The 22,917-nt window shown below is 28.8% G+C and overlaps 4 protein-coding genes and 1 long non-coding RNA gene across 7 annotated transcripts; 3 read left to right on the forward strand and 2 right to left on the reverse strand.

Annotated features, from left to right (window-relative positions):
• The first annotated feature begins 2,554 nt into the window (after positions 1-2,554).
• Positions 2,555-5,591, forward strand: LOC128393421 (transmembrane protein 130-like). The gene is made up of 4 exons (XM_053353607.1): positions 2,555-2,845; positions 2,980-3,395; positions 3,807-4,424; positions 4,521-5,591. Coding segments are annotated over exons 1-4 (1,416 nt in total). The 5' UTR covers positions 2,555-2,843; the 3' UTR covers positions 4,901-5,591.
• Positions 5,592-5,770: 179 nt separating this feature from the next.
• On the reverse strand, positions 5,771-7,149 carry LOC128393422 (39S ribosomal protein L16, mitochondrial-like). The gene is made up of 5 exons (XM_053353608.1): positions 6,990-7,149; positions 6,777-6,875; positions 6,500-6,663; positions 6,288-6,416; positions 5,771-6,219 (listed from the first exon to the last, which is right to left on the reverse strand). Exons 1-5 carry the CDS (start codon positions 7,045-7,047, stop codon positions 5,893-5,895), a joined length of 777 nt encoding a protein of 258 aa, XP_053209583.1. The 5' UTR covers positions 7,048-7,149; the 3' UTR covers positions 5,771-5,892.
• A 522-nt stretch (positions 7,150-7,671) lies between these two features.
• LOC128393420 (synaptotagmin-15-like) lies at positions 7,672-17,679 on the reverse strand. Its single transcript, XM_053353606.1, is given in 9 exon segments — positions 7,672-8,049; positions 8,174-8,356; positions 8,963-9,080; positions 9,167-9,337; positions 10,546-10,639; positions 11,509-11,646; positions 11,648-11,983; positions 12,050-12,245; positions 17,272-17,679. Coding segments are annotated over 9 exon segments (1,491 nt in total). The 5' UTR covers positions 17,396-17,679; the 3' UTR covers positions 7,672-7,918.
• Positions 8,978-11,808, forward strand: LOC128393426 (uncharacterized). Of its 3 annotated transcripts, XR_008326146.1 has the most exons (6): positions 8,978-9,119; positions 9,189-9,434; positions 9,704-10,492; positions 10,583-10,827; positions 10,913-10,959; positions 11,109-11,514. It is a non-coding gene; the product is annotated as an uncharacterized LOC128393426 (long non-coding RNA). The 3 variants fall into 3 exon arrangements; XR_008326145.1 differs by adding an exon at positions 11,671-11,808 and having other exon boundaries at positions 10,583-11,583; XR_008326144.1 differs by having other exon boundaries at positions 9,704-9,897; positions 10,035-10,492; positions 10,583-11,514.
• A 921-nt stretch (positions 17,680-18,600) lies between the features above and the next one.
• LOC128393418 (sialin-like) lies at positions 18,601-22,041 on the forward strand. The gene is made up of 4 exons (XM_053353603.1): positions 18,601-19,532; positions 19,957-20,106; positions 20,179-20,311; positions 21,332-22,041. Exons 1-4 carry the CDS (start codon positions 18,738-18,740, stop codon positions 21,844-21,846), a joined length of 1,593 nt encoding a protein of 530 aa, XP_053209578.1. The 5' UTR covers positions 18,601-18,737; the 3' UTR covers positions 21,847-22,041.
• Positions 22,042-22,917: the final 876 nt, after the last annotated feature.

The raw sequence follows: 22,917 nt of genomic DNA on the forward strand, positions 1-22,917 counted from the left end.
CATATTTTCTGATTCTGAGAAATTTCTAGGATTCTAGAATATGAATCATATCATCTTCCATCATGTTACCCTGAAGACTCTGAACTTGTTAGGGTCAACAGTTTTACTTACTTCTCTCTCTCTCTCTGATAATCGCCCTAGTGGTCAGTTGATCTCTTTCCTTGGTAATGGCCTCGACTTAGCGATCGTCCAATTCGTTGGGAATGCTGGTCGAAAGTCCGATTCAGCTTTTCCTCCATGGAGCATGATGTCCTCTCGAATGAAACTTATAACCTCGTATTGAATTTTCGTATAAATCAATAAATTTCAAGCCATCGAACTCACGACAATTAATGGTCGACAATTTTATCTGACCTTAAATCTTAATTTTATGATCACATTTTCTGATTAACTAATCAGTAATTATCTAGTTAAAATTAATTAGTTATTGATCAAGAGGATGATTGTTTTAATTTAATTAAAGGTCAATCAGTTTGCAGTTTGTGCTTAAATTGATTATCATCAATTTGTATCTTGATTGTGATCAAAGTTGTTTAAACTTTTAACTTTTCTGGTTAACTAGCTCGATGTGTAAGTTGATTTAATTTAATCACAATTGTGTTTAAATTTTTACACTTGCTGACCACTTAAGTTGGTCATTAGCTAAATTGTTGATTTCTGATTTCCGTGATTAACTTGATTTTATTGATTGATTATCACATTTTTTTCAGATTTATCTTGAACAAAAAAAAACTTCCGTTTCAATACCAACAAGAATTGATTAGATTAATTTGATTGATTTATTTTAAATCAACTTGTTACAAACAATTAAAATCCTATTTAACAATCTATATTCTTAATCAATAGTTAATTTCCTTGATCATATTGATTGTTACTGTTCAATTATCTTCCCAATGAAATGTTTATATTTATCACAATCGGTTTTAATCAAACAATTAAGAAACAAAAAGTTTTTTAATCACAATCATAACAGTTTTGTATTCAATTCAAATACTGATGATCAATTATAATGAATTGAATATTAAATAAAGTAATCAACTGATTGTTACAATAATTGTGAGTTTGATTTGTAAACACTTAATTGTCGTTGATTGTTAATAGTTATTAAGATATCGATTAGTGGATAACTTAATCCAATCTCAATATCATTGAATAAACTGTTTCATGAATTTGAATTTTATTCAATGTTCATGGCGATTTCATCGTTATCGTTATTGTTTCAACTGATTGAAATGTTTTCAATGATAATGAACAATTTAAATTAATGATTAAGCTTGAAAAATTAATGAACAGTTAGTGCCGACAATAATAGCTTGTTAATTGTTTAGAATTGACTGATAATTAACATGAGTATAATTAAATGCTATTCTCTAATCAAGGTTACAATTGAACTGAATTGAATTTAAATCAACAATCAAAAGTAATTAGTAAATTTTTTACTGGCTCTTTCTCTTTGTTGAAACAATTAAAATGAAACTGATTAATCTTAATAAGTCAAATTTAACCAATTTAATCATCAATAATCTGGTTAATAGTGATTAATATATTTTAATTGTTGTTGTTGTTAATTTCAAGGTTGATTTCAAACTAATCATTTATTGCTAATAAGTTATGGTTGGTATTGTTGTACAATTTACTAATTAACCTGATTTAGGTTTTGTTTTGTTTTATTTCAAGTCTAAATTAAACAAATTGTTACTATTGATTTGGTTACCAAAAACTGGATTAAAATTTAATTCAACTCTAATTAAAATACTTTGAGTATCGTTGGTAAAACCAACTGATTTGATTTGAATAATTTTAGGAAACAAAAATATTACATTAAATTTGATTGAATCCGAAAGTAAATTGTATTTTCTAAATTTTAATTGTAATCACAATTTGGAAAGAAAATTTTCTCTTAATTGTTGATTATATTAATTGGGTGGAGGTAATTTTTGTTTTCATCATTATACTTTGTTGAATTGTTGATTTTTTGGTCAATAGTTTAATGGTTATTTGGTCAATATAATTTAAATTGATAATGACCAAACCTTAATTTGAATCAAAATAATTTAGTTCATTTTATTGTCAAGGTTAATTTGAAATGTGAATCAATTGTAATTAAATTGTAACTGTTACTTTTTTTTTCTCGGTGTTACAGATTAACAACAGTTAACAATTTATTTAATATATTTCATTTTATATAATTTTGATTAGTGTTAATGATGAATTTAATTTTGTTCATTGTGTTCATTTGATTTTTCAATTGTTTCTAATCAATAACAATCAACTAATCAATATGAAATTAGATAACACACCTCAGTCAATTTAGATTAATCCAACTCGTGGACCTGAAGACTTTGATTTGATTTGATTACAATTTAAATTGTCTAAATTGTTGTTGTTCACAATTGTTAAAGGTGCAGTTATGATTATTGTAAATCTATTGGATTAATTTAAGATTATGATTAACTTTTTTTTGTCTCTGGTCAAGTTTTCAGGTTAATTTGATTTACTTAAAAGGTTAACTTGTTTTATCAAATGGTCATTTAATTAATCCATTAACCATAAAGGTTAATCTCAGAGTATTATGGTTAATTGTATGGAAGAAATTAAGTCAATCAATTACAATTTAAATTCACTTAATTGTAGACAATTAAATTTTGGCGCTTTCGCTTCCAACTAGCGACATCTGGTGGATAATTTTTTTCTCATTTTCTGTAATAATTTTTTGTTTTTACTTTCATTGTTATTGTTTAATTGTAATTATTGACCGATTATTTTAATCATAGGCTGTTAATTTTTACTAATTAACTATGTGAAATGTTGGCGATTTAGTTTGAATTCCATTGATTTTAAACATGTAAGTAAAATTTGGTAAAATTAACTGGTCAAGATGATTGAAAGGTTTTCCTTTTACCTTAGTTGATTTTTTGTCATCTTTGTTTTTGATTTGAATTAATTGTTTTCTTGATATTAATTAAATTTATTCTACAGGGGGATTGGATATGTTTGGATTATGGACTGGCTATTTAACATGAAGGTCAGTTCTAGACCAATGGTGGTTCATTTGATTTATTGCCTTTTCCTTTTATATCCAGTGGCCGGTGATTATATAACCGTTTACAATGATGGGCCTACAACAATTGACACACCGATAACCTTTAAAGTATTCAACACCTACTCAACAATTGCTCCTCGTTTTGAGTATCGATTTAAATTTCCAGATTTTCCGGACAAAGATACATCTATTATATCTACAGCAGATAATGTTCGGCATTCTGTAACCTTTCGTTCACCAAATGTTTCCACAAATAAACAACTCTACCTGGTAGAAGTTGATGTTTGGTATCGTTTCATGTGGACTCCCGTCTACTCAATAGGAACCGTTGTATCTACCTTTCAACTTTCAGGTTAGTTGATTATCTCAAATTTAATGAGAATTTTCTTTAAATTAATTATCAAAAAAAGAGATTATCTTATGTAATTCCATATATACTGCCTTTGTTAAGCGTAATTTTATCAGAGACTATCAACAAACGCCCAATCATAGCAATGTTTTCATGGTAACATTAGATGATAATTATTAATAGTTGTTGATTGAATTTTTTTATTTACTATTTTCTATTTACACATTCAATTACTTGTAACTAGATTTGTAGCAAAAAATTTTAATCAACATGTGACTTATTTGTGTAAATGATATTTAATCAAAATTTACGCATTTAATTATCACTTTTCATCTGTTAATCAAGGTCAATTAAACTAGACTCGTATCACTTTTTTTTTCAATGATAACTAATTTGTCTCTCTCTCTCTTTTAGATTCACTCTTGGGAACAATTAATTATGAACAAGCAATTCCTAAAGAGTCGATTGCACGAAATTTTGTTTCCACCGAAAGTCAAGTCAACATGACAGCCAAAATTCATGATCCAAGTGATTTTTTCGCTTCAGCCAATATAACATACAAATGGATTATCAATGGATCACCTGAAGAGGAATATTTTGATCAAACCATTTTATCTAATTTCACTAAACCACAACCAAATAATATAACTGTCATTGTTTTTGCTTCTTTAAATACTTCATCAAATGAAGTGTTAATGCAAAAAAATGGTTCCTTTGATATTGTATTAACAAGTCGTGATCCAATTCACAATTTAACCGCTGATGGTCATACAAATGTTGAACTATTTCGAGATGAAAGTTTACAACTTACAATGAAAATCGATGGTGGATCTCCACCTTTCTGGTATTGCTGGCAAATATTAGATATACCAGATAATGATACATTATTGATTCCTTATTGTACATCAACAAATGAAAGTTTCTTCATAATAACAAGATATTTTGATGCAAAAGGAAAGAAAAATTTAATCACTAAAGTTTCCAATGACGTCTCATCATTCACCAAAAACATGACCATCCTAATCTATGAGAGTAAGTATTATGATTGTAACTCGATCAATTAACATTAAGTATTATCCGTAAATTTGATACTAACAATAATTTTGTTTCTCATTTTCTTTTTTCTAGTTGAACATCGAGCTCAATTAAGCTTCATCTTAATCCCTGTTTGCAGTATAATCTTAGCAGTTTTAATCATTATCGCTGGTATTGCCATACATATGAGACAGAGGAAAGAATTGAGTATTGAAGTAGCTGATTTTGATTTTCAATCTTACGATGAAATGATAGAGAGAACATTTTTTGAAAGAATCCGTGATAATTTTACCCAATCATTGAAATTTTCAATATTTCGTTCCTGTTCCGGTCAAACCATAGAGTATGATGATTTCGTGGATAAAAACGATTCAGATGAAGTCGCTCCGAATGAGCCAAATATAAGTGAATGTAATTTACGTTTCAGTGGTGATCTCAACGATTCAGGAGTTTCTACTGATATAAGAACATGAAGAAAAAAAACCCTCGTCAACGATAAAACAAAGGAACAATTGTAAAAACAAATCATTGATAATCAACACACACTATAAGTTTAAAAGACCTTACAAAATCTATTTTCTATCCCATTTTTTTTGTTCATAATTTGGATCATCTATCAACTCCTTTCTCTCTCTCTCTCTACAACATTTTCATCATTAATCATCTTCGCCATTTAACTTCACCATCATCATATTTTCATCATCAAACTCAATTGAAAGAAAAGTATCAACAAAAACCTCATCAACTTAACCACCGATTTGAAAAGAAAAACAAAGTGAATCAAATTGTGATACAATTGTGTTAATGATGTTTCTAGAGTTCTCTCTATCTGTTTCAGATTCAGTGGTCACTCATGTTCCTTCAGACAGCATGATGAACAAAACATGATAGAGAAAAGGAATGAACAATTATGATATTTTTTATTCGCCTCGTAAATGAATTCATGAGAAAACCAAATATCTTAATCAACTTTTCTCCAATTTTCTTCTCTCCTTTTTCTTTGGTAATCTGTTATTCTATTTATATATAAACAAATCTGATTTAGATAACTGTTGATACAGATCATCTTTAATTGTGAAAATCTAGAGAACTTTAAATCACCATGAACCATTGTATCGATAAATAATATTTTTTTCGCTGTTAAAATGTTCTCCATGATCAAAAGAGTCTCCATCAAATTTTTCATTTCTTTCTAATTACAGTTTTGTATAATTTTTAAAAATTCCATCTGATAAAAAAGAGATCTAATAATAGAATTGATTAATTTTAACAATTGATTAAAATGGATCAATTTTTGTTTGTATAACCCAAATTTAGTTAATGAGAAAAGAGTTGTAATAGTATTTATCTTGTACAGATTATAACAATAATTTAATTTACATACTAAACATATAAATTTGCTCATTACTTTGTGTTGACAATTAACTGATTGTTGAAAGTGAAAAGCGAAAAGTTGTCCAAATTTCTATCTGTATCTTCCGTTTGTTAATAATTCATAAGCTGTCATGTATTTCCTACAATCGGCTAGATTATTTTTCACTGCATGTTCGAGGGTCAAAGGATTCAGGTTGTTCTTTTCTCTTTCGGCCATTTCTTCTTGAAATTCGGTGAAAAATTCTGAATAAACAGGTAAAGCATCAATAGGTAATCTTCTTGCAACACCTAATAACATTTTCAGAATATTTTCAAATTCGACTTTTCCTCCAAATTCAAAGATAACTCGACCAGCTCGAACTGGGGTAGCATAGCAAAAGACACTACCCTTACCTCCTCCGAGTTTTTTACCAGGTGACTAGAGTGAAAATAAGATGAAGTTTAGAAGCCAAGAAAAGAATCAAATTAAATATTTAGATATGTTACCTTTCGAGTGATTGTTTTCCATGGTGGTTCGATTCTCCAAACAGCAAATCTATCCTTTGACACATAACGATTAACCGAATCTCTAATTATCTTCAAATGGGTTGGATATAAATGACCACCAGATAAAGCCTAAAAATATTTGATGATGGAAATACAAGTTAATTTCTGTAAACGATAAATTGATCAATTTTTCTATGGCCTAATTGTCTTACCACTAAACCATATTGATTATAAAGAAGACGATTATGAATTGTTTCAGGTCCTTTTGCGTCATAATCTCTGCGAGCGATTTTCATCTCATCTTTGTTATTTGGAGTAGTTGGAACACTTTGAAGTGCTGGTAATTTTCTGTATTCCGGATCAGGTAGGATAATATCTAGAATTTCATTTGTAAACACCAAAATAAATAAAAGAAATTAATTAGTTAATTGAGATAATTGGACTATTTTGAACGATGTCGTTCAATGGAAGTCATTATGATGAACTTACGATCAAACGAAGGTGGCACTTCAACGCGATTTTTGGGACCTTTATAAAAACTGTGAGCCAAACCAACAGAATTCCTGGTGAAAATAAGATGACAAGGATCTATAAATAATTCAAAAAATGAAAAATAATTAGATAAGACAATGAAAGTTGATAAATAACAAACTGATAAAAACAAAGGCAACAGAAAAAAAGAGAGTCAATTATTTCACTTACTATTTGCACATATCTTCGATGCAGATGTAATCTGCTTACCAAAAATTGATAAAACCATGATACTTTATTAATCTAACTCAATTAGACCAAAAATTGATCAACAAAATTGTAACAATTTAAAAAGTAAATAAAAAAACCGAAATTAAACAAAACCATATGGTAGCGAAATCAACGCCATCTAAGAGGGTAAATGCTAAGAAAAAATCAATGAGCGGTTTATTTAAATTTTCACCGAATCAAAATCTGGAAAGTAAACTGAATCATACCCTTTAGAATAGTCAATTTTTCAGTAATCTAAGTATTCAGTATGTTTGTAAATATCTTTTTAATTTCTATATGAAGTCAAAGTGATGAAGATATTGGTCAATTAATTAACAATCAACAGAGATAATTAATCTTGCACAGAGTTTGTCTCGTTAAAATATCATTTTTGTGAAAATAATAATATACAAAATCTAATTGTACATGTAAGGATAAAATGTCAATTTCTTTGAATGATTTAAATCATTTGACTAAATTAAATCTCTTCAGTGAACAATTTTATGGTTTAATTAGTTGAATGCGGTTGAATATCCAAACTGTTACGTTAAATCAAATTGGAAATGATGTTGATAATGATTAAGTTAATGAGAATGAGATTTAAATTAGATTGAAGGTAATATGAGAAGACAATTTTGATTGGTGGCGAAATTTTCATGAAGATTATTTATTATTACTATTAATAGTTTCCAATTGGTTTCTATTAAAATCTTCCAGAAAATTTGAATATTCATAAAGAGGCTCCGACGAATCATGATAATGTAAAATAGAAGGGAAAAAATCGTTCCAACAGAAAACATGGAAAAGTTATTACATGAGATGACTCATTAGATTGTTATGATTAAAATATTCTGTTGATGGTCAATTGTATTAAGCAATTAAGATGAAGTTCAGGTTAACTTGTGCCATTGTCGAACTTGTTTATGAGGTGTGGTGGTAGTCGCTATTATCCAGTGTTCCAAGGCTTTGCCACGAGCAAACATGTGAGAACCAAGGACGATTCTTCCCAGACATTTATCAGCTAAGAAAAAGAATAAGAAATGGAAAAAATAACAACACAGAATCAGAATAATAAAATAATAATAAGATAATAATAAAGAGATGGAATTGAGATTCCAAGAGTAAAACAAAAAATTCAGTCTTACCTTTAGTTGTAACATGAACGAGATTAACTTGAATGAGAACATGAGAAATCGCCACCGATGTTTGATTCAGTTTAAAATGGAAGGACTCATTGTAATTGGGCTGGAAATTTCTCTTCGCCATTGATGTTTTCTTAGCTTTAACCAATTTACTTCCGGTAAATAGACTAATCTTAACACAAGTTTCTAATTAATAAAAAAAGACAAAACAATTAACAAGACCAATTACTTGATAATCTCAATCGTCCTAATGGTTGATCACAAATTCAGAATGAAATAACTGGTTAATTGTTCTCAATAAGAACAAAGTACAAATAGTAAATTGTGATAATAAGACACTTTAAATAATAAACATTTTGGAACAATTAAAATTAATTATTCCAAAAAATTAAAGAAAAGAACAGAAAAAATTAATAGAAGGAAATTCAAAGCGTATTAACCCTTTCAGTTCCTATTGTGTTTATAAGTAAGAGAATATTTTAAAGGTTAGAGATTTAAATTGTTCTTTTTTTTAGTTAATTATTCATAATAATTAGACATTTCTCATCTGAACAGAGATTAGTATTCATGGAATAGTTAATTACAGTAGTTAAATTAAAGTAATTGGGAATATTAAATCCACTGGAAAGTAACAAACATTAACTAATCTTTTAAATTTTCCACTTTGTGTTTTCTTGTCCAATTGAAATCATCTAATGTTTTTGATGACAATCATTTTCAAATTGTTAACTCTTGGTGACAATTTAACAAATAAGGTAAGTTAAATGAACAGGTAGTTAGTTAATTAATTACCTAGAGGTGTTTCATCAGGCCACCGCAAGTCTTTGGCTTCACAAACGGTTATGGTTAATCTTTCAATCATCGGATTGTAACAAAGGCTCACATTTATTTCACCAGATTCAGATGGAGGCTTATTAAAGCAATTGAGTTAACAGAAACAGAAATACAGGTAAGTGATTAAGTGATTATTTGATTAATTGGTTAACTAATTGTTACCTCATCTTGTTCCAATTCCAAGTCTCGCCAAAGAAGTGGAGGATTAGACGAAATGAAGTCAAGATCTTTCAGCTTAACGATAACGTGGCCAATTACATTGTGTCTTTTTCCTCTATCGTTGTCCAATACTGTTAATCGAAGTGAATTATCTTGAACTGATTTATTTGGAACCTAAATTGTTACAGAAAAAAAACAATACACCGAGGGAACAATTTAATCAGAAATATCAATCGTCAAATATCAATTGTCCAAATCACCATAATCAAAGGTTAATTATGGTGATTTCTTGTTGATTCTATTGGTCTAATGGACTTGGTGGATTAGTTAATTGTGAAAATCGAACCAATTAACTAAACATTTACGAACAGCAAAAGTGTTTCATTGATAATGTTGAATGTAAACAAAATGATCAAGTTTTCTGTTTGTTTATTGTGCATCTTAATCACTTTCAATCATTTGATTCTGTTGGAAGATTTTGATTAAAGGTTATCTAATTAATATCACAATTTTCTGCTCTATCTACCATGTTTATTTTAGATTATTTTCACCGAGATAAATTGAACTATCACACTTTTCCATGGACAGATTAACTTTCAAATGACAACGGAAAACATTCAATTTGTTGGCATTTATATTAAGATGAATAAGTGTTTGGTTCCATTGATGTAAACGTGATTGGGAAAAATTGGATCAACAACAATCATTAGATAATTATGATGAATTTACTGGAGGTGAAATTAAATTTGTTGAAACTAAATTGAATAACTTTCAGTGTTCAACAAAAACTCAACTCTTTCCATGTTTAGATAGACACTCAACAATATTCAGTTACAATATCGTTAACATGATTATGTTATTTTCCTTTCAGACTCTATTCAGTTCATTCATCGATTCAACAAAGACCAGAGTTAACAATTAAAACCACTGAAGTGAAATCACTGGTAAACGTAAACTGTAATTCACCTCAACAATTATGTAAATATTAACTTTTACCTGAATCAGAATTTCCCTACATGGAGATTATTGGAATTAGTAATTTTCTGATCGAAAAATTGGAAAAATTGTTCTTTTTTCTCTTTTTTATTCCAGTCTTCATGTAGAGATAAACTGTAGATAGATTCACTAATCTAATAGAATCTAAAGATTTCGTTTCGATGGATAAGCCAACAATTAATTTCTATTCCAAATGTTTGACATTTCTAAGAACTTTTTAATCTGATTGTTTGGCCGATTCTTATTCCATTTTATTTTTTCATCTCTTTTCTACAATTATCTACATTTACTATTATCATGAAACATCGTCTATGGACTTTGGTCCATTTAAAGGTCAGTGATTCGATTAGTGGATTTGTGGGTGTCCAGTGGATACTTTTACTTACCTGGAATACAAAATTTTCATCGAATTTCGGATTACAGGTCTTCTTTTTAACTTTAGATTGAACATATCGCCTTCCATCGGGCAAAAGGTAAATTCTGGCAACCATGAAATGAGAAATATGTCCAATCATGAGTGTTAATCATCATCATTATCAATGGGTAAATGATTATCGTTTATAAGGAGAAACAAAAAATAACAGAATCCAAATGAAGATACAAAATAAATTTCAAAGAATTTGGATTCTTGCTGAGGAATAAAGTGATTAGCTGGGAGTAAAGAAATGGTAACAAATCTCAAGTCAACGTGATCGAATTGATATAATGATAAGAATAGAAAAAGTTCTAATGTTTTTTTCGATTTCATGTTAGATCAAGAAGAAGAGAAAAAAAACAAGAATCGAAGAAGTTGTTCTAAGGTTCGTTTTAATCTGTCATCTAAAATGTTCCATGGGAAGAGTTGTCATCATCTCTGTCGAAAATGTTATCAAGAACTAACTTATTGTTCTTCTCTCCAAAGACTAATTCTTTTTTTATTTTCTCTTTTTCTCTATTTTTCTATTCTTAGGATCTTACAATTGGTTAGTAATTGGATGTTCGACATGTTACTCTCTCATACTTGCGTATTTATGTGTACCTATTTCAATTATTTCGTCAACATGATTAACTCCCTGAGAATCAGCAATATCTTTACATTGAAAAGGCAGGAAGAAGATCTCAAACTATTATTATGATGACGAGGAAAATGTTGCAGAGATTATCATGATTATGTGCTCATTGGCTTTTTGATATTTGATAAAATGAATACCCATGAATCCAGACTGATTTGGGTGTAAATGGAATGCTGATTAAATCAGTATTATATTCTGGTTCAATAATATTTGATTATCGTAGATTTATTTACTCTACCATGGTTAATATTGTATTAATATATTTAAATCAATCAACTTTATTTGAGTTATACTAACCTGACAAATGGGTCGGAACAATTTACTGATCCTTTTACCCTTGAGGGTAAATTTTTGATCTTCAGTAAACTGATGGTAAGTTGCTCATTCTTTTCCTCGTAATTAACTTTGAACCAAATTCTACCTCTATGATTATCGGAAATCGTCATCTTCACCTTCAAGATCAACTCCACCGATACGATAAAGTTCAGGATTTAATCCACCCAACAAAGAGGATCTTGGTCTTTCCAGTTGATTGTCACCACCAAGTTTACTCGATCCACTTTCAACAACTTCCGAACCACCAGATTTTGTGATGATCAACGATTCAAGAGATTCAGATCTTGATAAATCAGCAATTAAGCTTTGATCATTAGAACATTGTAGTTGTGTCTCTGAACAATGATGAGAAGGTGATTTTAATCTACTTGGAGTTGGTGCTGGTTGAAGATGAGTTGATATTCCAGGGAGGATGAAATCAATTGGTTGATTTTGACTTTAAAATAAAGGACAATTGGTTAATCATTTGGAAAAAATGATTTGATAATCACAATCAACTTACTAAACACAAACACCTTGGAAAGATTTATTTGATTCTCTTCGTGCTTGAGGCATCGAGATGATTGTCCGTGTTGTCTCATCGATTGCATCGTAACATTTTTTACGTTTATTGTGAACCGATTTAATTATATAACAAACAATTAGAACAATTAACGTACAACCTGATGCAATTCCAATGTAAATTAGATGACTTGCTCCTGGAAAATTAACAAAATCACAAATATTAGAAACAAATTAAGTTCAATGTTTTCAATTTAACTTATTTCCATTTAAATTGTTTTCACATGATAACAATACTAATCACATTTAATCATTTCTTCAATCCTTTTCTCTCCTAATTTGATTATCGTAAAGGTTTCGACTAATTTTCACTTCTATTAGACTATAATCTTATTTTTCTTGCTTTTATAATATTAGGATATTCACTGGATAACATTGCAGTGATTTATTAGACCATTGGGATCAAGAAAATGTCAAAATTTGTATCAAGTGACAAAACGATAAAATTTTTGGATTAACTAAATTCAAAGACAAGGAAAAGTTACTAAATGATTTGGTTTTTTAATTACAAGGAAACAATTAACTTAATTGAATTGAAAAGACAAGTTATCGAAATGACTTCTCATCATGATTATTATCAAGAAAGTGATGGTGACAATTAAGGAAACAGTGACCAAAGCAAAACTTGATCAATAAATGTAACTAATTTAATCAATATTTACTATTGAGATGTTTTTAAATTACTTGAGTTTGATTAATTGTATTGCTTAGAGTTAATTTCTTGGATTGATTAGTACTAAAGTTAGCGTTGAAGTTGAGTTGATCAAGAATTAATTTCTATTATTTGTTGATTAAGTTAATCGTAGTCATATTTGAATGATCCTTTCATTGAATGACAATACGCAAAAAAGCAATCAAGAGATGTCATTTTCATTAGTAATTAATATTTACTCATGATGATCATTTGAAATATCATATTAATATAAAGATGATAATACAAAGGTAATCAAGCACAATACAAATAGTAAAATTGATTCTCAACCGTCTTCATTTATATTTACAATCTCTTAATTGTTTATTAGATAAAAGTAATTGATGATTTCTGTATTTGAATTAAATCCTATTTATTTACGCAACAGTCAATGTAATTTCACCTTAATTGTTGATCACAACTAATTTTTTGATTACTCAACAACCAATGGAAACGTGAATTCATCTTAATCATCTTATTTTCATTCAGATAATTTAGATTTAGATTCTTGAGAAAAGACTCAATGTAAACAATTAAATATCCTCATTGTTACTCTAATGATATATAAATACACCGAATCCTCATTTACTAATTGTAATTAGAAATTTAGAATTTTCTTCCTCTATATAAGTAAAATCCCTTTCAGTTGATTATCATTTGGTTTGATTAATGGATTTCATCACAAAATGACCAATTTGATCAATACATTTAATAACTCATTGAATTGTGATGATTTAGTTAATTATGATCACAAGAAGAAAAGTTTAATGTAAGTTGATTGTTACTCATCATTGAGGTGAGTATTAGATTATCAATTAAATGGATTCACTATCATGATGATCTTAATTTTAATCACTCAAAGATGTGATTGTTTGGTTTCCATTTTAAATGTTAATTGATTAAAAATTGAAAAGTAACGGTACTTTCACTTGAAATTCATGTTGATCAATGAGTTTATCTTAAACTTAATCATCATTATATGGAAGCAAACATTTACCTTGTAATTGAATTACAATCAAGGTTAAAACTGTAGTTATAACTACAGTTTTCACCATAAAGTAACAATAATCATGTTAACCATTACCATAGTTAGAAATGAACAATTTAAACCTGAGTACATTTATCTAAACATCACATACAGATTATTAATATTAATTCAGTTGTAATTAAGATGATAACTGTTACTATTCAAAGGGCAGTATAATTTAAATGATTTCATTTTGATTTTAAAGTTTTTCTGGTTCATTTTCACAATTGGTTAATTGTAATTCGGTCTGAGCGGCAATCTATTTAATAATTAAAAATTGTAATCATCCACACAATCAGTTGATTTTTATCCTTTTTATCAATACATTGTAAGCATGAACAAATTATTGATGCAGTTGATTGATCAAAAACCATTTTCTATTAATTATTCTGATTGTTATTATTAAGATGTTGATTATTGTCTTTGTTAATTATGATCAGTCAATTGTAACAATTATCAGCATCATCAACATTTTGAACATCTATTCATTCATGTTGATTGTCTATGGATAAAAATAAAGGTCAAATAATAAATAAATTAAACTGATTGATTTTTCTGATTAATCCCTTTGAACAATTAACGGGAAATCAAAATAATTTGTGATCACTACAGTTGATTGTTTCAATTGTTAATCATGATACTTTGTTTTATATTAGCTATTGCTATTTGTTTGAGTATGATAAAAGTCAAATGGTTAATGATTTATTAATAGTTGCTTATTGATTGTTAACAATTAAATTATTAATATTTGGCTCAAGCAAAGTTATTATCAACACGATTTTTGCTGTTATTATTAGAGCCTAAATCACAATTATCTGTGTTGTAAATTAAAATCAGATAATATATTGTTTATTAAACTCAATTAAATTGCAAACAACAATCAATTTGATTAATGAATGATGTTTATTAAGCTTTTCAGATAACAATTTATCATAAACACGATTAACGAGACAAATACACAATCAAGTGAATTCATATGATTTTAATAGTTCAAACGACAATCAAAGACTAAGCTTAATATTTGTAATAATTTAAATCCTGATATAATTAAGTCTTTAACTCAATCACAATTTGATATAAATAATGAAATTTGGTTTGATTTGTAGCACTAAATTCAATCTTGAACTTTGACACTTCCAGCTAATGTTAGAATCAGATTCATGGAGGTAAAAAATTCACTAAATTTCATGGTGATTATACAGATGACACCAATTGATTTGAATTAGAAATTTGAAAAAAAAAGTTCTTATAAATATTGAGATTAATCTGAATAATAACCTAAATTCAGTTTATTATTTAGATTACTTGTTGAATGAAACAATTTACAATGTTGATGATTATTATTCAAGATATTCAAACAATCATCATGATAATCTAACATTTTCATAATAATCCTTAGCATTCTGAGGCTTTCATGAGTTCTTAATGATTAAAAATTAAATGATACCTCACAAAATGGAATCGGAATCAATTATGATATAGAGAGAAAAAAATTCAATTGTAATCATCATGAAAATAATTTCATGGTGAATCTATACACAAATAATCATTTCGCCCGATTATTATCAAGATTAATATCCTCATCTCTCTAATTCTGATCATCAATTGTGAAAACTCATGATAAAACTTGATAAAAATCATGATGATATTCACATAACATGATACTCATGGTATTCATGATCAGAATCAAACTGATAACCATGAAAATTTGTCAGAATAAATTTTTTTGCTTGGCATTAATTGAATAAAAAAACAAAACTTTAATTGTAGTTAATCACGAAGTTAATGCTTCTATATTAACTTAATCATTGAGATAATTAAGCCTCTCTCTCTCTTTCATCATCTAATTAACTGATTCCTATTGAACGAAATCGTTATCAATCATAACTAAAGGTCAAACTACTGAATACTATTGATTAATAATCTGATTAAATGAACAACAATCAAAGTTTACTGTCCTCAGACTAATTTGATTAACTAATCACACTTCTAATTGTTGCTCTTGTTATTGTGACCTTAATTGTTAAGATAAACTTACAACTTTTTGTATCAACCATTTCAGCTAACTAACTGTGGTTGGTCATTAATTGTGAGTTTCAAAGATTAAATTGTGATTATATTAATAATATTTTTCATGGAAATGATTACTCATTTAATCACTTGTGTCTAATCAATTATAAACCTTAAAATTAGTTAATTAATTGGTTATCATTATGAACAAATCTATCAAATGTTAGACACTAAAAGGAGCTAAAATTTTGACACAATTGTTTTTTCACTCTTCCAATTAAAACTATCAGCATTTAAGAAATTGCAATCAACTTGAATCACTAACGATAATTCAGTTAGCTAATTATAATTAATGATCTCAAATTGTCACAGGAAATTTAATAATAACTGTTTTCCTCATTATATTTACATTGAATTCCCGGTGAGTTGTTTTCAAGGTAAAAATAATGATATTATTTTCAAGAGACTGAGAATCTGAATTTCTGAATCAACATCTTGTAAATTCAGTTAACTGAAATATGAACATGAATCAAATATTTATCTTGATTAGATTCTGATTCAATTCAAGAGCAGATGAGATTTTCATGAGAGGAAAAAGTTTCAGATCAACATTTTCCACCATGTAATAAGTAAATAAACACAATATTTACATTAAATTGATGAAAAAATTATCACAATCAACTGGATTCTTGAACAAATCAAGTCCACAGATTATTTTAATACTATGATAGTATTAGAGGAGAAACTAAATCCAGTTATGAGTAATCAATCAATAACCAACGTGATCAAATACATGTAACAATTTCTCTCATTAAGATAAAGATGATTGGATAATAATATTCAGTCTTTTCAGTTATCATGAAATCCAAGTGATTTTAATCAGAATTCGTAGTCAGAAATTAATTAAAAGTTCAACTGAAAAGATTTGGTGAAAAAAAATATTCACATTTCTCAGATTCTTTATTGTGTTATTCCTGATTGACTGCATTCAGTTCAATCTAATTCTCAGCTCAGTTTTATTCAGATTCAATTCAATTATCATCATGATTGAAAATCTATTCAAATCTCAAACTGAGTAATAATCTTTGACTGTTGATTTGATCATGTAAATGAAAACCATGAATCAATTCCTGAACAATATTCAACAGATTAGTTAACCTCATAAGGGATTTAGTTTATTATATTTTTGGATTAACATGGAAATGAAATTATTGTAATCGTAACAATTTACTTCCTGATAATCAGAGTCAGAATCAGAATCAGAATCAAATTCATGTAATTCTGTTATTATTATTGATAATCAATCAGGAAGTGAACAATTAGTTAACTAGATTGGGTTTTTGATCAAAACGTTCAGTAAACATAATTGATAATTTTAAATTATTTTGTACTTTTCACTTTGATTGTTAATTTAATCCACTTCATTTAGACTTACCCAGTTTAGATACGAGTGTTAAATTACTGTGATTAATTGATGGTAATGGTGATGATTGAATCAATTGATTGTTAATTTTTTCTGGGCCATACACTGGAAACTTATGATAAGTATTCAATGGCATGATGATGATTGTTAAATTGAACAATTAACAGTTTGATTTGAATTTACATTAAAAACTGATGAAAATAATAACCATGTTACCTATGGTGATATTAGATTAGATTATTGGAGTTGATTTTTTTCACTTTAGATAATTGTAATCTGGTAATTGATTGTTGATTAACATGATTAACAATTAGATTTGCAAATTTTTCATCAGAAAAAGTAAACTTATTATTGTTACTATTGTAAAAATTTCAGGAGATTCTCAACTGTAGATGTTGATTCTGATTCTGATTCTTATTCTGATGCAGTAATAATCAGAGAGATTGAAACATGCGTCCTATTGATTAAATTACAATTTAGTGCAACAAGCAAACTCAACTTGATTGTTATATTAATAATAATGATGATGTTTATCAGCAATGCTAAGAATCAGAATCATGAAAGAGATAATAATCATGATGGAACCAACAAGAAAAGTTTCTGAATTAATAAAAGGTTCAGTGAATCAGAATCATGTAACAATCATGGAAAGCAACAAATTTCATGTTAGATAAATAAAAAAAGAGGATAACAAAGTAATCCATTGATAAAAATTAATTCTAGTCAGTTAATTGTGTCGCCATTTTTTTCATGCGCTCAGTGATTAAACTTTGAATATTATTTAACATTGAAAAATATTCCGCAATGAGTTAACCATGAAAATGAATCATTTTTGATTATTCAAAGATTTTCAATCAACAGAATAAGATTAGTCAACGATTAGCATTTGATTTACAATTAAACAATTAATTACGTTGATAGGCCTTAGATTATCGTTGACATGATTATTTATCTGATTGATCTTTTCCTTTTGACTTAATTATTGATTAGATTACTATTCACAATAATAATCAATCAATTTTTCGTAAAATTTTGATCAGTAATTAAACTTTTGTTTTGTTTTAAAGGAAATACTAATGATTGAAATTGGATCATCTTCCTTAATGGAGACAATCAAGACCACCTTGGAATCAATTAACGATGATTAGATTAACCAGAGACTATCTAAATCTTAATTAATGGATTTAAGGAGAGATTTCAATTCGTAATCGAAACGATTAACCTGAGCTAATCCTTTTCTAATAGTCAGGCAGTTGCAGGGTTCAATTAGGTGATTAATTAATACCTGAGTGAGTAGATAAAGTAGTGAGGCCTGATAATGAGTTGACAATTAATATTAAACTGACACTTGATGAAGAGTCAGTGACAAAACTGAAACGGTCGAAATTGGGAAAAAAATTTAATAATCTAAAATATTATTAGTTTGATTGTTATAATTGCTTTGTGAGTGTTGACTGATTTTTGAATCTAAATACTGAATGGGTTATACGAAAGGTGATGACGATGATTATGGACAGTCCAAAGCGGGTTGTTTTAAGGTTCGATGGGCGATCTGTGTGATCACTTTAGTGATGATCTTCAGTTTGATTTCGACAAAAGCGTCACTTTCATTGTCCATTGTCGCGATGACCGATCCAAACTACGAGGATGTACCAATTGAATTGACTAATGGGACCAAATTACCAGAAGGATCTGACCCGCCGACTATACAAGTACAACGAAATAAACATTACATCAATTGGACTCATTCAACTAACGATCAATTGTTAGAAGCGACCTTTATTGGTGCTGTTTTATCACCTATTCCTGCAGGTCGGATAAGTGAAAAATTTGGTCCTCGAAAAGTGGCTTTTATCTTGGCGTTATTAGCTGGTGTCACAATGTTACTTTTCCCCATCGCAGCTCAGTGGTCTTTTCAGGCTGCTTTTGCGATTCGTATTATTCATGGTATTTGTGTCGGTTGTGCGGCTCCTTGTGCCCATGTTTTGGTCTCTCGATGGGCACCTAAATATGAGAAAACACTTTTTGTCTCAATAATGAACTCCGGTGGACTTTTAGCCAATGTCATTACTCACCCGTTGGTCGGTTTACTTTCTTCCTCCGACTTTCTCGGTGGTTGGCCTGCAGTCTTTTATATCTTCGGTATTATCCAACTAGTCACTGCTTTCTTTTGGCTATTCTTCGTCCATGATGACCCTGAAAGTCACCCATTTATCTCTGATGCCGAAAGGAAAGAGATCATTGAGAATCGATCATCAAGCTCGGAAGACTCAGTAAGTACCAATGTTCGCTATCATTCAAGTAGAAAAAAAGTAACGGTAATTATTTCTTACCAAAAGAGTTCACCAAGTCTTCGACTAACGATTTCTTTCATTAATTACCTTTGAGACTCATAAAGACAATTAGAGGTCTCAATCAACTATTAATAGAAGTGAAAAACAATACACTTAACAAGATTGATTAAAGTAATCAAGTTAATTTGTGCAAAGAGTTGAGAAAATGTAAATAGACTTTAAGACAATTGAGCTACAAAAGGAAAATGTGATAAACATAATGTGAGAAAATGAAATCAAGTCAATGATTAAAAAGAGTTTTAATTGAATCAGCTGATTATATTGTGTCATTTTCGTTATTCATTTGTAAATCTTTTCCGCTAATCATTGAACCGGTGATATTTATTTCTTAATTTTCATTCAGAATGTATCTTTACCATGGAGATATGTTCTGACCTCAGCTCCTGTTTGGGCTCTTATATTGTCTAATTTTGCCTGGGGCTGGTTGGAGTCCATCATTTCGGGATTGATACCTTCGTTTTTTAAAACAGTTCTTGACCTGCCAATTGAACAGGTAATGGTTTTAATTAGAGAACATTGAGTTAACAATTAACATCTTGATAATTATTCTTATTATTCCTTTTAGAATGGTCTTGTATCAGCTTTACCTTATATCGTTTCCATATTCAGTTCTAATTTAATCAGTTGGACTTCGGATAAATTGCGATCGCAGGGAAAATACTCAACTTCAGCTCTACGAAAATTTTTCGCCGACATTGGTAAGTAATTATTACACTTGATTTTCATTCGGTTAGCAATTAAATGGAATAACAATTTAGTACAATAACAATATTCATCTAATCCTTAGAGATATTTTTTCATAACTAAATTGATACAGTGTTTCCCGATTGAAGAAACCAAACTTTCAAATAGAAACAATTGAAACCAAAAAATTCGCTTCTAGTTTTCATTTGAAGAAACCAAACCACCAAATGAAGAAACCAAGTTTTCATTTGAAGAAACCAAAACGATTTTTAATTGTGATTAATTAATTAATTCTGAGTCGAAATTAAATTTAAATCACATGTATGATGATTTTGAATATGAAACTTCATTTCTAGACCGATTTTCGCTCTAAAATTAATAATTAAAAAATGAAGGTCCGAAATCTCGTATCATTGATCTCAATCGGTAACGAGTTAAACCATTGGGGTTTCTTCAAATGAAAATTTTTTAATTATTAATTTTAGAGCGAAAATCGGTCTAGAAATGAAGTTTCATATTCAAAATCATCATACATGTGATTTAAATTTAATTTCGACTCAGAATTAATTAATTAATCACAATTAAAAATCGTTTTGGTTTCTTCAAATGAAAACTTGGTTTCTTCATTTGGTGGTTTGGTTTCTTCAAATGAAAACTTGGTTTCTTCATTTGGTGGTTTGGTTTCTTCAAATGAAAACTAGAAGCGAATTTTTATTTTTGGTTTCTTCAATTGAAAAAAAGGTTTTCTCATTTGAAAGTTTGGTTTCTTCAATCGGGAAACACTGTATTAGATTATTATTAGTAATATCCAATTTACAAGTATCAGAACTAATCATTAGGATTATAACTAAGACAACAATTGGATTCTCATCCTTTTGATTATTTGTGAATTTAACATTTGCAATTGATATTTTGCTCTGAACGATTTTTATTCAATCACGAATACTGAACAGTTATCGTTTGTGAACTGATGAATAAAAGTTCGGGACTGATTTAAGAAGAGATTATTTCATTTGAACAATTTAAATTCAAAGGTTTCATTGGTTCATCTTTGCTGTTGGTCGGTGCTACTTATGTTGGTAGACGAACTGGATTAGTTGTAGCGTTTGTTGTCGCATCAAAGGCTATCGGTGTCTCTCAGGTCGCTGGTTGTTACATTATGCATTTGGACATTTCCCCGACTTATGCTGGTTCGTTGGTTGGTCTTATGGAGACCTCACAAAATATTGCTTCGGTTATTATGAACCAAGCGGCTGCACTGATTGTCGGTGATGAACCGACGCTCGAATCCTGGTCAAACTTTTTCTTAATAACTGCTGGATTAAGTATATTTGGTACTCACTATTTTGCCCTTTTGGGTTCATCTAAGCTACAGAAATGGGATCCAACCTTCAAGACGGAAGAACAAGCGATCGAAGATGATCTTAATGGTGATGAAGTGACACAAACCATGTACGATCCTTCAATTATAATCAAAGATTCTCGGAGAAATACAATCGTATCAATGCAATTCCCACCCAATCTTTCACAACTTAATTCATCTTATTAGTGACAATCTTGTAAACAAATTGCTTTTATTTCATAAATCTAATCCTCACGGAGATAAAAGTTAATCTTATCTAGATAATCAACAAAGCTTCATGGGATTTTATTCATTGAGCAAGTTACTCTTAGATATACATTTCATCCATTTACTAATTAATTCATCTTATTCAATAAACTAATTCTAAACAACGCAGATTAATATCGTAACTCAGACTCATTCTTTTCCAAACTTCAGTCATTTAACAATTATCAGAACATTATTGGAACGGAAAGTTTATCGTAATAAATTTTCACCGATTCCAAGAATAACCGAAGATTTTGTGAGATAATCCAAAGAGATAAATTTTTTCGAACTCAGATTTTTTTCTCATGTTCGAAACCGTGTTGAATCTTCAATCAAATTCTCGAATTGAAGAGTCATAATTATCTCGAAATTAATTCACAAATCAGCATAGGTTCACTTTAATTGTTCAACTAATTTACTAATTTATTAGTTACATGGTTAAGCTTACCTATTTTCGGACTTAACTCATCAAATCCTTTGGTCCAAATTGTTTTGATGAATTCATGATGATGATGATGATGATGATGAGAAATTGATTGTTAATTTATCTCAAAGTACATTTGAAACTTGATCATTTAATTGTGTGATTAATTTAACTAGAAACAATCAAAAGATAATAAACAATTTCCATATTAAAATGTTTAACGATGATGAAACGAGAAAAAGTTCTGAATCACTGAAAAGATTAAGTGAAATCAGAATCATTTAAACCAATAGAAATCGATAAATTTAATGATTTAATTAAATGAGGACAAAAAAATTAATCTATCGATAAGAATTAATCTTTGGTAATTGTTTATCATTTACTATTTTTGTTCATTGATTGTTAATGTTGCTCAATATCATTAATTATCTGATTTGATTTTGTTACAATCAATTCAATAGGTAAAGACAGCTAACCCTTGACTTTAACTGCTACAATTAAAAACAAACATTATATCAGTTGATGAGATTAATTTATCACAGATTCTCTGATATTTTGATTAACCCACCATCAATGTTGAGGGATTA

The sequence above is a fragment of the Panonychus citri genome, unplaced genomic scaffold, assembly GCF_014898815.1.
Source record: "Panonychus citri isolate SS breed McGregor unplaced genomic scaffold, ASM1489881v1 Contig00138, whole genome shotgun sequence".
NCBI lineage: Eukaryota > Metazoa > Arthropoda > Arachnida > Trombidiformes > Tetranychidae > Panonychus > Panonychus citri.